This window comes from Trachypithecus francoisi, unplaced genomic scaffold (genome assembly GCF_009764315.1).
Source record: "Trachypithecus francoisi isolate TF-2019V2 unplaced genomic scaffold, Tfra_2.0 Lachesis_group19, whole genome shotgun sequence".
Lineage (NCBI taxonomy): Eukaryota > Metazoa > Chordata > Mammalia > Primates > Cercopithecidae > Trachypithecus > Trachypithecus francoisi.
In genome coordinates this window covers 38,522,318-38,537,028 of record NW_022681464.1, presented here as the reverse complement: position 1 = coordinate 38,537,028, position 14,711 = coordinate 38,522,318, and the positions used below count along the sequence as shown (strand labels likewise).

Genomic DNA, 14,711 nt, shown 5'->3' with positions numbered 1-14,711 from the left:
TAATCCTAGCACTTTGGGAGGCCGAGGCAGGCAGATCACGAGGTCAAGAGATCAAGACCATCCTGGCCAACATGGTGAAACCATGTCTCTACTAAAAACACAAAAATTAGCTGGGTGCGGTCAGGCGTTCTTGTAGTCCCAGCTACTCGGGAGGCTGAGGCAGGAGAATCCCTTGAACCTGGGAGGCGGAGGTTGCAGTGAACCAAGATTGCACCACTGCACTCCAACCTGGGCGGCAGAGGGAGACTCCATCTCAAAAAATAAGAAAGAAAAAGAAAATATTGAGCTGAGAGAAAAACAATTGAGTTTGTTTTTTGTTGTTGTTTTCAATTGTATTTTTCAAACACTACTGTAGACTATGAAAAAGAAACCAAGGGGACAGGGGTAGCATCCGTGTGTGTGTGTGTGTGTGTGTGTGTGTGTGTGTGTGTGTCTATATATACATACAAAAATGTATGTGTTACGGCTTACCCTGAATTCCAGGCCATGTCAATGTCAGCCTCTCACCAGATAATGTCTATTGTGTGTCCTGGAAGTCAGCAGTGCTATGTGTAGCTTTTTAACATCAACATCAATCCCCTGTTAAATATTCAAATTTTTAAAAAACATTTACATTTTGAGATAAATGATCTTTCCCACTCGTTGTACAATTTTGTGTATCATGTTAATATAAGGTATCCAAGTAGATATAGCTCATTCTAAATTTTCACTGTAACATAGTTAACTTCCCAATATAAAGGCCTACCCTACTATACAGAATAATTTGACTTGGGGTTTAAAAATATACGAAAAGTCTATTTGGAGCTAATGAATCACATGTTTTTCTTAAAATAAGGTTTATAATTAGAGATCTAATTTTTGTTTGTATTTGAGCTTCCCTTGTTTTCCCAAGTCAGTAAATGATTATTGGGGTGTCCTTCACTGCCACCCCGTCTTCCCTGAGAATTTGTTTAAATTTTCTTGTTTTCTTGCATGAACCCTGTTTCTACATACTGATCAGAGCACATTGTTATCTTTTCAGTTGAATGACATTTGCTGACACCATGATTATGCTCAAAAATGAATATGGCTGAAAAACTTGTTATTCTGATGTATATAAGAATTCTACTCTGAAAAGATGAGGTCATTGCTTAATAAGTCAATTACTTGTACCTGACTTTGCATCTTGGTTTAGTTGCCTGACCAAAAGAATGTCAAATCCAGTCAAATCCATTGATATTGTGATTATACTAGTTGATTGTCAATGACTGTTATTTCTAAGATGATGTATGCATAGTTTATTTTTGCATTGAAAGGCTTTACAGGTTTTGAAATAACTGGCAAAATAATAGTAAATCCTAAGTTTACTTCCATTTGTCTTGTTCAGTTAAATTATAACCCCCTTTATGAAGATCTCAGGGAGGATCCTGAAGTTCAAGGTCTTCCCTGGGCCTGAGCAGAAAGAAACATCAGTTATGGCAGTGGTGCCCTAAAGCGGGTTCATACCAGCTTGCAAAAGCCAGATGTTACAGTTTCAGACATTTTGGAAGCCCATTACTACAAATTAAAATGTATAACTTACAGTTAGATAAATTATATCAAAAACAAAAGTTATAAATATTTATTTATTTATTTATTTTTCTTTCTTTTTTTGAGACAGAGTCTCGCTCTGTCCCCCAGGCTGGAGTGCAGTGGCCAGATCTCAGCTCACTGCAAGCTCCGCCTCCCGGGTTCACGCCATTCTCCTGCCTCAGCCTCCCGAGTAGCTGGGACTACAGGCGCCCGCCACCTCGCCCGGCTAGTTTTTTGTATTTTTAGTAAAGACGGGGTTTCACCGTGTTAGCCAGGATGGTCTCGATCTCCTGACCTCGTGATCCGGCCGTCTCGGCCTCCCAAAGTGCTGGGATTGCAGGCTTGAGCCACCGCACCCGGCCGTATAAATATTTAAAACTCATCATTTCCTAGTCATGTTTCTATCCATGCTCTTGCGGTTACATTCTACCATACCCGTATGATGGAAATACTACGTGCTGGTGTGGTCACTGCACATCTCTGCCCAACTTTATGTACACTGACAAATATGCCATGGTATGAGTACTGACATAGTATTGAAGCTGAAAGAGGCTTTAATTTAATAAAAATAATTTATATCACATAAAAGATATAGTAACAGTAACTTTGTTGGGAAAAGGGTAAACTGGGATGCAACTGAATGAATGATTGTTGATCATGGTTGAACTGCTGGCTACAGATACAAGAGTTTGGCCAAGATGAACTAAAGAATTCCATGGCAACCAGTTCTCTATATGGAATTTGCCGTAAAGAATACTGTATATTTCACTGTTACTTGTAGACTGTGTGCCACATATCCTTCATATCAGCAAAATTTATAATAAACATATGGACATATATATGCATACTTCCTCCCCTAGAGAGTTTCTTGTTCAACGTTGGACCAGCGTTAGACACCACTGGTTATGCAGGAAAGATGAAATTCAATAGGAAATAAGCTTCAAAGCAGCTTTTCCAGAAAGTCATAAGGAAGAGCGATGTGAACATAATCTGTTAAAATCAGTGTGTGTTCATGCTAATACCAATTTGATTTACCAGTATTGAAAAGAATTGTATTTGCAAACTCCTCCAGTTTGAAAGAGAACCAGGACTTCAACCAAATGAAACTGCAGGCATTTTTGTTCAGCCTAAATGATCATGACTATTGCATAAGATTAGATAATATTATTTATTTATAACTATGACTTATAAAAAATGCTTTTCAAAGGTCTAATTTATCTTAGTTTGGTATTTTCACCTTTAAATTCACCAAAAGGCCAGACGCAGTGGCTCACGCCTGTAGTCCCAGCACCTTGGGAGGCCGAGGCGAGTAGATCACAAGGTCATGAGATCAAGACCATCCCTGGCTAACACAGTGAAACCCCCTCTCTACTAAAAGTACAAGAACTTAGCCGGGTGTAGTGATGGGCACCTGTAGCCCCAGCTACTCGGGAGGCTGAGGCAGGAGAATGGCGTAAACCCAGGAGGCAGAGCTTGCAGTGAGCTGGGATCACGCCACTGCACTCCAGCCTGGGGGACAGAGCGAGGCTCCGTCTTAAAAAAAAAAAAAAAAAAATTCACTGAAAAGGTGCACAAATGTCAGTCAGGGGTACTGACTTACTTCATGAACAATTTGAGTTGCTCAGATAACCCGTTCAGTCTCTCGCTTGCGGGAGCTGAAAGCTAAACCCATCAGACCAAGAAAAGGGCTCTGGCCCAACCACCCCAGAGAAGAAAGTTACCAGATCACACCATGGTTTTTCTGTTTTTGTTTTGTTTTGTATTGTTTTGTTTGAGACGGAGTCTCGCTCTGTCGCCCAGGCTGGAGTGCAGTGGCATGATCTCGGCTCACTGCAAACTCCACCTCCAGGGTTCACGCCTTTCTCCTGCCTCAGCCTCCCGAGTAGCTGGGACTACAGGCACCTGCCACCACGCCTGCCTAATTTTTTTGTATTTTTAGTAGAAACGGGGTTTCACCATGTTAGCCAGGATAGTCTCAATCTCCTGACCTCGTGATCCCCCCGCCTCGGCCTCCCAAAGTGCTGGGATTACAGGCGTGAGCCACTGCGCCCGGCCCACACCATGGTTTTTAACCATCTGTTACATGTTTCAACAGAAACTCTGTCCTAACATGCATCGAATGATCTCTATATACAGTACCATAGAGGAAGTGCTTGTCCCTAGCGTCCTATTGTGTGAACTTTTATTGATCCATAATCTGGTATAATTTATACACAGAAATAAGTCACTCAGACAGACTTGGCCTTTGTCCCATCCAAAAACATGTTTGATCCCATTTGTAGTGAAAAATTTCCCCAAATGGTTTTAGTGCGGAAAAGAAGACATCCATGAGACCTGGTTAAGAGTAAACATTATTTTATTTTTGAAGTTGATATTTGTTTAGTTACATTCTTGCAATACCAGCAAAAAAAAGAAAAAGAAAAATCCAGGTCTGAAGCATGCGTGTGTTATGAGAAGCCTGGAAAAGGCGATTTGGGTCCATTGTATAACTGCCACTTTTTGTTTTTGTTCAAGGTGTCATAAAACTGAGTTCTGCAGTTGAAGGTATGTTTTTACAACCACAAAATCGATGATGTTTTGCTTAAAGATTGCATAGCGCGGCTTGTAGCTAAAAAGCTTCTGTGGCAGTGGTGTTTGACGCCATGTGCGAATTGCCAGCTATTGCCATTGCATCTGTGTTTCTCCTTGTTCTGGTCATTTTATGCTGCAAAGCTCTCAGCCCTCCTCAAGTGGCATTTGCAATGACCTGAGAGGGCAGCACCAACATGTCTGTTTCTGTCTCCTGATGTGACTGGCTTGGAGCCGGTGCTCCTCAGAGAGCCTGGGCTCTTTTCTGTGGCCTTATTTGAGGCTGGACATGGTCTTGTCGGGAACCTTTGCCCTGGATCTTTCAGCAGAGCCTGGTCTAGAGCGTCCTTTGTCCCAACAGAGCAGACGTGTTTTCCCAGGAAGTATGTGGGCATGAAGAGTCATTAAGGCTTCTCGCTGATGAGAAAATGAGATGGTTAGAGCATTTGCCAGTCTCATGGCGGGTTGCTCCTGGGCAGCGTGGCCCACCACCACCAGGCATAGTGAAGACCAAGTTCCTTTACTGTTGTCCATGTCGGTGAGCGGCAGTTCCCTTCAGTCAGGCATTCAAAAAGCGGAGAAGGAAAGGAAGGATTTGAGGAAAGTACAAAAGAGACGTCAAAGCAAAGTGTTTTGCTGAGTAACCCCAAGATTATTAAAAATGACCTCATTTTCTGAAATGATTAATTGGTTATTGGTGTAAAATTGATCTCCTTAGCCTCATAGGAGTTTCACAAATCAAAAGTAGAGACTGTGTCATTTTCTTCTTCTGTGAGTTTCTGTGTTTATTTGGGCGGGGTGGGGGGGTGGGGCGTGTGTTCTCGTTTATTGGGAGTTTGTCGGTCATGCTTTGGAGGTTTCTTCCTCCTCACTTAATCAGGGGAGGCTGCATGGAAGAGGTGGTGGGTTTTCGGGTGAGTTTTTAATTTAAAGGGAGATGTGGCTGGCTTGGTGAATGGGCAATGCATGGAGGTGGGAAGTGGAAAATTGCACTGGGGGTTGGAGTGGTGAGGCCATTCAGGGGACTGGAGTTGCAAGGTTGGGAGGTGAGAGAATAGGTCAGTTATGTACCCATGGGACTGGCAAATCCCAAGTGAGGGTGCCCTATCCCTTTGGTGGATTTAGTACCATCACATTTTACAAAACCAAGTTGAAAAGGCAGCATTTCTGGCATTTGTGGCGGAAAGTATGTTGCTGCTCTAAACTAAGCAAAAGGTGCAGGCAGCGGTGTTGCAGGGTGGAAAGAAAAAAACCTTCTCACCTCAGGGAGAAAGTGCAAGTTGCAGGCCTCTGATAGGCTAAGCAGAAATTCAAGTTCCCTTCACCCATCAAAATGGAATTTTACTGAAGGACAATCCAAGCTCCTGCCTGCCTAACAAGAAATAAGAGACACAAAATCAAGCAGCACCATGAGAATGACCTTGGCTGCAGAAACTCCCAGTAGCAATTTCAGCGTTGAGTTTAAGTTAATTATCTGTTGAATTACAGATAACAGCTGTTCACTCTGGGCCGTTTTGATGTTTTATCAAGGAATGGCTTTGAAGTCATAGTTTTACATTGCCTGCTTGGTTTGAGTGCAGTATTCCACTTACAACAAAAGGATATAGCGACCAAATACAATTTTCATTTTAACAATCAGAAAGTCAAGAGAGCACTAAGTAATTTTAAAACTATTGTTTTTCTAGAGGTTACTAGTGGGTGTCATGGCTTGTCTGCACCCCCAGAACAGGGTTCTGTTCCCTCCAGAAAGATGAGAGTTTGAGGGAAAATGAAGGCAGGAAGCAGAATGACTGCTTGGGGCTTGTCTGGCAGCCTCTGGCCACCTTCCTCATCACTCGGCCTCCTCTGAGTCCCTGGGGCTCACAGAAAGTTCTCTGGAGTGGCTGCGGATACCAGAGGTCAGGCCCACTGCCACTGTTGCTTGAGCATCTTTTGGGCAGCTTATTGTCTGAGGCTCGGGAGCATGCTGTGTTGTAACCGTGTTAGAATATATGTGTGCAGGGGCAACCTGGGAGTGCGGTTGTTGGGGTGGGAGGATGTGTGTTCCATGCATGCATTCTCAGTGCATCTGAAACGTGGAACTCCTACAAGCATGCTCAGTGGCACGTGTGTCGGACACTATCTTTGATGAGAAATCAAACCTCAGATGGTCGGCCTTGCCACTGCTTAGCTAATTACCGTACTTGCAACTTTCCATCTGTGGAATGAATTCAAGGCAGTTTCGTACAGCTTTTCATATCAAAGAGTACGCACATCAGTGGAAGAAATCCACTGTCAGAAATGAAACCTCTTTCCTTTTTTTTTTTTTAAAAAGACTCTGTATTATCCTAGAGCTCTGAAAATAGTATCAATATTTTAGGTAGATTCTCTTATTCTTTTCAAGGAAAAATAATTGTCAAAGTCCTAAGAGAAAAACAAACCAAGATTGCATTTGCCACTCCCTACCAAGTGTCTATGGCAGGCAGTTCTGTTTCTTCTTTTCTGGAGCAGGGGTGCCCTCTTCTGCACTGTGCAGCTTCATATCAGCTTTTTAAATCAGCAGAAAGAAAAACCCATTTTGTATCTCATGAATGCTAAGGTTAAAGGTGGAATGTCCTTTGAATTTAAGCAGAAACAGTCATCAATGCTTTGATTATGTTGCGATGAGGAAAAATATGTGAACAGGGAAAAAGTTCAGTTTGAAAGAAATAATTGCAAAGTTTTATCGATAACACTGATGCATTCTCACCTCCGAATTTAGACTGATAATCCCCAACTCCAAGAAAATTCGGATAAGAGAGAAACATCCAGACAGCAATTGGAGGGAAGGGGGAGACAGTCGCACCAATGGCAGAGAAGGAAAAACCACTCACAACAAGAATTCCACAAGAATCTTCTAAATATTTCTCTGAATAGGGTCTTTTCTCTTGATACTGGAGCAGGGAGATAGATGTGGGGCTACGTATTTTCACAAGTAGGACCAAAACATTAGCCTTATCAAGGAGAAGTGGGAACACAGGTCATGGAAGAGCTGAGTCACCCCTGAGTCAGAATGGCTCTGATATTCTATAGGCAGCTATTTCTTTCCAGGGAAGGAGGGGCCACCCGAGCCGGAAACTCTTGGTCCAACTGAAGTGGTGTATTCGCACACGGGGAGTGGGAGTGTTCCAGCAGTCACAGGCCTGGAGGGGCAAGATGAGCCAGCCGTGGTGGCAGGCTGATGCATGTCTTTGCCACTGATAACCAGCGCGTGTTCTGTATTGAGACTTGTCTCCAAGGCGATATGTTTATACCTTGTAGGTGAGAATCCAAAATGCCAAAGGGACATCACATTCTTTTGAAAGCCCGTATGAAAACAATGAAGGTTGTCTTCCGCGGAAAAGTTCCATGTCTCTAAATCTAGGAACAGATGAGCCTCTCTGAAGAAATCAAATAAATGAGGGCTGGGCGCGATGGTTCACACCTCTAATCCCAGCACTCTGGGAGGCTGAGGCGGGAAAATAGCTTGAGGCCAGGTATTCCCAAGTCTGGGCCACAGAGCAAGAGTCCCCGTCATCTCTACAAAAAATATTTTGTAATAGTTAGCTGGGCGTGGTGGCATGTACCTGTAGTCCTAGCTACTTGGGAGTCTGAAGTGGCAGGATCTGTTGAGCTCAGGAGTTTGAGGCTGCAGTGAGCTATGAGTGCACCACTACGCTCCAGCCTCATCAACAGAGCGAGACCCTGTCTCTAAAATAAAAAAATTTTAAGGAAAAATTCTGTGGTTCATAGTATGACAAACAATGTGTCCCAAAACACCCCAAATGGATTTAATGTATTAAAAATATTCCTAATGCATTGATGTCGTTCCCTCTGCAGGTGAACTCTGTTTAATGTATTAAAAATATTCCTAATGCGTTGATGTCGTTCCCTCTGCAGGTGAACTCTGTCCTTGTCATTGTGTCTGTCTTTCTTCCTTTTTTTTGTTGATACAGAGTCTTGCTCTGTTGCCCAGGCTGGAGGGCAGTGTTGCAATCTCGGCTCATAGCAACCTCCGCCTCCCGGGTTCAAGCAATTCTCATGCCTCAACCCCCTGAGTAGCTGGGACTATAGGCACGCTCTACCATGCCTGGCTAATTTTTGCTTTTATTTATTTATTTTTTTTTTTTTTGAGACAGTCTTGCTCTGTCTCCCAGGCTGGAGTGCAGTGGCACGATCTTGGCTCACTGTAACCTCCACCTCCTGGGTTCAAGTGATTCTCCTGCCTCAGCCTCCCGAGTAGCTGGAATTACAGGTGCATGCCACCACGCCCGGCTATTTTGTGTTTATAGTAGAGACAGGATTTCACCATGTTGGCCAGGCTGGTCTCGAACTCCTGATCTCAAGAGATCCACCCACCTCGGCCTCCCAAATTGCTGGGATTACAGGCGTGAGCCACTGCACCCGGCCTAATTTTTGTATTTTTAGTGGAGTTGGGGGTTCGCCTTGTTGGCCAGCCTGGTCTCAAACTCCTGGCCTCAAGTGATCTGCCCCCCTCAGCCTCCCAAGGTGCTGGAAATACAGGCACGAGCCACCTTGCCCAGCCAAGTCTTTCTATTTTTGGAGCAAAGCCATGTGCTCAGTGTGTCAGGGTAGACTGTGGTAAATCCTTTAATAAACAGACACTGATGGACTTACCTCCAGTGTAAATTGAGAATGAAGTTTCAACTTTTTGTTTGTTTGTTTGTTTGTTTTTGTTTTTTAGGCGGAGTCTTGCTGTCGCCCAGGCTGGAGTGCAGTGGCACGATGTTGGCTCACTGCAACCTCCACCTCCCGGGTTCAAGCAATTCTCCTGCCTCAGCCTCCCGAGTAGCTGGGATTACAGGCGCCTGCCACCATGCCCAGCTAATTTTTGTATTTTTAGTAGAGACGGGGTTTCACCATGTTGGCCAGGATGGTCTCGATCTCCTGACCTCATGATCTGCCCACCTCGGCCTCCCAAAGTGCTGGGATTCCAGGCATGAGCCACTGTGCCCGGCCAACTTTTTTTTTTTTTGAGACGGAGTCTGGTTCTGTCACCAGGCTGGAGTGCAGTGGCGTGATCCCAGCTCACTGCAACCTCCGACTCCCTGCTACAAGCAATCATCCTGCCTTAGTTCCTCCGAGTAGCTGAGATTCCAGGCATGCGCCACCACACCCAGCTAATTTTTGTATTTTAGTAGAGATGGGGTTTCACCATGTTGGCCAGGATGGTCTCGAACTCCTGACCTCGAGATCCACCCACGTCAGCCTCCCAAAGTTCTGGGATTACAGGAGTGAGCCACTATGCCCGGCCAGTTTCAACATTTTTACTACTGGAAATCAAAACGTTAGTCAGAAAACTGACAGAGATAGGGTAAAGCTGTCTCTCAGAAGGAGTTCCTTCCTTCCGCCAGCGTGGTAGGCGGCAGTGTGTCAGGAATACTAAATGGAATATTATAGAAACTGAGAACACAACTCAAGAAACTTGTTTCTGCAAAGAAACCCATACATCCTGTTTGTAAAAGTGACGTGGAGGCTGGAGCACCACACTAAACAAACAAATGTTCTGTTCTCAGATATATCTTGCAGACACTTGTCATTATACTTTTGGCTAAAAGTTACTATATTTTTTTTTTCTTTTCAATTTTTTTTTTTTTAGAGACAGGGTCTCCCTATGTTGCCCAGGGTAGTGTCGAACTCCTGGCCTCAGGCAATCCTCCTTCCTTAGCCTCAGCATCCAGCCAAAATATTCCTATGAAATAGAAATGTTTCAACCAGGCACGGTGACTAACACCTGTAATCCCAGCACTTTGGGAGGCTGAGGCAGGAGGATCACTTGAGGTCAGGAGTTCAAGATCAGCATGGCCAACATGGTGAAACCCCGTCTCTACTAAAAATACAAAAAATTAGCCAAGCATGATGGCAGGTGCCTGTAGTCCCAGCTACTCGGGAGGATGAGGCAGGAGAATCGCTTGAATCCAGGAGGTGGAGGTTGCGGTTTGTGCAACTGCACTCCAGCCTGGGTGACAGAGCAAGATCCTGTTTCCAAAAAAAAAACAGTAATGTCTCTGGGAGCATTGAGAGTTTCCCAAATAGCTTCCTAAGACCAGGACCCTCCTGAAATGGCAGAGATGGAGCCATGAGACCCAGAAACTGGAAGATGTGTGGAAAGAATTTTCCAAGGGTTAGCCGTTTGTCATCGCGGGATTACCCTCACCTCAGATAAAGTAGACCTCACGTGACCAACCATTGGCCTCATCTCAGAGCTCTCTCACATTTATCTTTTTACTTTTATTTTATTTTATTACTTTTTTTTTTGAGACGGAGTCTCGCTCTGTTGCCCAGGCTGGAGTGCAGTGGCCAGATCTCAGCTCACTGCAAGCTCCGCCTCCTGAGTTTACGCCATTCTCCTGCCTCAGCCTCCCGAGTAGCTGGGACGACAGGCGCCCGCCACCTCGCCCGGCTAGTTTTTTGTATTTTTTTAGTAGAGACAGGGTTTCACCGTGTTCGCCAGGATGGTCTCGATCTCCTGACCTCGTGATCCGCCCGTCTCGGCCTCCCAAAGTGCTGGGATTACAGGCTTGAGCCACCGCGCCCGGCCCACTTTTATTTTTTTTTAAGTTTCTCTTTTCCCCTCTTTGTTTCCCTCTCCCTCCTCCTCTGTTCCAACTGCCTTTTCCTATTTCTGCGCAGTGTAGAAGGAAGTTTAAGGGGGACCTTAGGCAACAGAAAAGCCAATCAGTGGCTGGAAGGGTCTGACAAGGAACCGCTATTTGCTTCAGTGCCCTCGCCAATAAAATAAAGACTTCTCCTGGGGCAGTTGCAGAGACTAAACTAGATGCTAGAGAGAAATCCTTAACACAGCGTACGGAAGGCAGTAGGCACTCTCCTTCCCTCTTTCCTGTTTCCAATATCTAATGATCACTTCCACTACAATCATGGTGTAGCACACTGCTGAGAGTTTCATTTTGGGCAAAGCCACAAACAGAGCCAGCATAAATCCTTCCTTCTCCCCTTTGAGAGTACTTAGAGGGAAGCAGCTCCTCCTGTTGGGTAGGGCTCTCTGATCACCTTTCTGGGACCTGTGGCATCTGCCAGGGGCCAGTCACAGCCCCAGTTTGGAGTGTTCGATTCAGACGAGATTGTCCCCCAGTCTGTTCTTTGAGTCCCAGAAGGTGGGGAGGAGAGGAAAGGTTTTCAGGCTGATACAACAAACAAGTGCTAATTGAAGACTGATTTCATCAATATTATTTGTGTTTTATTACAAAGGAGTTTATACTTGCACAGTGTTCCTGAGCAAGCCATTTGTCACCACTCATCAAGGATAGGAACATTTTTGAATAAAGAGAACCAAAGTGAATCCAACCACAGCTATCCAGAGAGAAACTTCTCATAAATCTTTGAACTTCATAGCCAAAAACTAATCAAATCTGTGCTGAATGAGCAGCCTTAAGCACCTAACGACAAATTAGCATAATCCAGAAGACAGTGTGCATCCCAAGCACCATAACCTACCCTTTACCCTCCTCCCTGAGGCAGGAAATAGGCATTTATAAGTCAAAGGCAAGCTGTAAACGATAATCTGCCACTTGTCACTGGTTTATTTTCCCTCTTTTCTTTTTGTTTTTCAAGAGTATAAGTTTCAATGTCTGTGTATTTGTTTTTGTTATTTTGGCAGTCTAGTGAAAGTTTTCAATGTAAACAAAACTCTTACTCTTAAAGAACAAGCAGCTCTATTAAATTGCATAAGAAGGCAGTTCTTAAAGACAATGGTCTAATTAGCAGTCTTTGAAGCCAATTCAATAGTAATATCAAAGCCACTTCTAGTATTTCAAGCCCAAATTTAGCAAATGGCCTTGATATTTTCAGTCTGAAATTATAGTCTGACCTTACTATTCATTTTGGAACACACTATGATTTAGACAACTGCTGAAATCACTTAATGTTATGAACCTGGAAATCACACCCTCTTAAACGATACATCACACCCATTAAAATTAACTGTAAAATCCATTTTGTATTGATTTTGTTTGAATCTGGTATTCAACTAAGATGCCTACATACGTAAATATTGCCACAGCTGTATATACAACGGTTTTGTTGAATCCATTGACGCTTTAAGTTGAAAGAGCATACATTGTGGGTTTTGTTTGGTTTCGCTGAGAAGGCGGCCAAAGGATTTTTCTAGCAATGTTTCAACAAAATGCAAAATTAGATGCCAGCCCAGAAGCTTTAAGGATGCGAAATATTTTGAAAGTACAGATTTTCAGGTATTTCCTAGCTTTAACCAACATGGGTGCTTAAGTGAAGGCAGAAGGCAACCTGGTGCACCTCTGTTGAGTACAATGTTTCTTAAACATGCACCTGTTAAGAGATATGAAGCAAATTTAATTTCCTTTTTAGCCTTCTATATCCCATTGTTGATTTTATACATGCCCTCCTCAAATATGAACTCCTAAAATTGTGTTTGGAACACATATTGGAAGAAAGTATAGAACAGTATATAAGAGAGTCCTAGGTTCAAACTTCATAGCCATAACTTCCTGGCTGTGCTGTAATCTGGAGCAAGTTACTCTGTCTGTACCCCAACTTTCCTCATCTGTAAAATGGGGTAAAGTCACTTAGCACTCCAGATGATTAAGAAGCTTAAATAGGCCGGGCGTGGTGGTTCACACCTGTAATCCCAGCACTTTGGGAGGCCAAGGAGGGCAATCACCTGAGTCAGGAGTTTGAGACCAGCCTGGTCAACATGGTGAAACCCCATCTCTACTAAAAATACAAAAATTAGCCAGGCATGATGGCGCACACCTGTAGTCCCAACTACTCCGGAGGCTGAGGCAGGAGAATAGCTTGAACCCTGGAGGTGGAGGTTGCAGTGAGCCAAGATTGTGTCATTGCACTTCAGCCTGGGTGACAGAGCAAGGCTCAGTTTAAAAAAAAAAAAAGGAGCTTAAATAAAATCGGATAATGTTGAAGTACCTAGTAAACTGTTTAGCAGGTAGACATTCAGTATATTTTAGATACTTATTTATATTGTTTTGTTATTGTTTTTGTTTTTATTGTGGGCTCAAAAATTAAATTATAAAAAATTCATATTCTGCTATTTTTAGTTGATGTCATTATATATATACATATATTTTTTCTTTTCTTTTCTTTTCTTTTCTTTTTTTTGAGATGGAGTTTCCCTCTTGTTGCCCAGGTTGGAGTGCAATGGCACAATCTTGGCTCACTCCAACCTCCGCCTCCCAGGTTCAAGCAATTCTCCTGACTCAGCCTCCCTAGTAGCTGGGATTACAGCCATGAGTCACCATGCCCAACTAATTTTTTGTATTTAGTAGAAACAGGGTTTTACCGTTTTGGTCAGGCTGGTCTTGAACTCCTGACCTCAGGTAATCCACCTGCCTCAGCCTCCCAAAGTGCTGGGATTACAGGCGTGAGCCACCACGCCTGGAGATGTTACAAATTTTTTTTTTTTTTTTTTTTTGAGATGGAGTCTTGCGTCTCACTCTGTTGCCCAGGCTGGAGTGCAGTGGCGTGATCTCGGCTCACTTGCAAGCTCCAGCTCCCAGGTTCACGCCATTCTCCTGCCTCAGCCTCCTGAGTAGCTGGGACTACAGGCGCCTGCCACCACGCCTGGCTAATTTTTTGTATTTTTTAGTAGAGATGGGGTTTCACCGTGTTAGCCAGGATGGTCTCGATCTCCTGACCTCGTGATCCACCCGCCTCGGCCTCCCAAAGTGCTGGGATTACAGGGGTGAGCCACCGCACCCGGCCATTACAATATTTTTTAAAGAGCAATGATCATGTGTCTAAATAACATTAATTTGTTTTTTACTACATTGAATATTATTTTATTACATTTAATCTAATGAAAATCTAACTAATGAACTTGATACAATCAAAATCACTCAAGAAATATGATTAGAATTCTCTACACAACTGTTTCCTTTTATTTATCTGGTTATGGTTTTGGTTTAAGCATGGAGGGTTTTATTTGTTTTCTTTTCTTATCTTTTTCTTTTTTTGGAGACAGTAGCTCACCCAGGCTGGAGAGTAGTGGTGCAATCTCAGCTCACTGTAGCCTTGACCTCCTGATCCCCCACCTCAGTCTCCTGAGAAGCTGAGATCACAGGTGTGTGCCATCACGCTTGGCTAACTTTTTATTTTTTGTAGAGATGAGGTCTCATTATATTGCCCGGGCTGGTCTCAAACTCCTGGGTTCAAGCTGTCTTCCAGCCTTAACCTCCTAAACTGCTGGGATTATAGGTATGAGCCACCACACCTGGCCTCCTTTTTTAAAAATATTGTTTTGGAGTAGCATTAGTCGAGCAAATACTCATCAAATTAAAAATAGGACATTTGAAAAATACCACCGTCAAATGATTTAGGGCATAACAGTCTTTTTCAGTATCATAACTCATATAGAATTTTTTTTTTTTTTTTTTTTTTTTTGAGACGGAGTCTCGCTCTGTCGCCCGGGCTGGAGTGCAGTGGCCGGATCTCAGCTCACTGCAAGCTCCGCCTCCCGGGTTCACGCCATTCTCCTGCCTCAGCCTCCCGAGTAGCTGGGACTACAGGCGCCCGCCACCTCGCCCGGCTAGTTTTTTGTATTTTTTAGTAGAGACGGGGTTTCA

The 14,711-nt window shown here is 43.7% G+C and overlaps 1 protein-coding gene across 1 annotated transcript in view; it reads left to right on the top strand.

The window, feature by feature from the left end:
- DLGAP1 (DLG associated protein 1) overlaps positions 1-14,711 on the top strand; it is a 971,691-nt gene that overhangs the window by 806,829 nt on the left and 150,151 nt on the right. Inside the window, 1 exon segment of the mRNA XM_033178240.1 lies at positions 4,066-4,095. Coding sequence (XP_033034131.1) covers positions 4,066-4,095 — 30 coding nt within the window.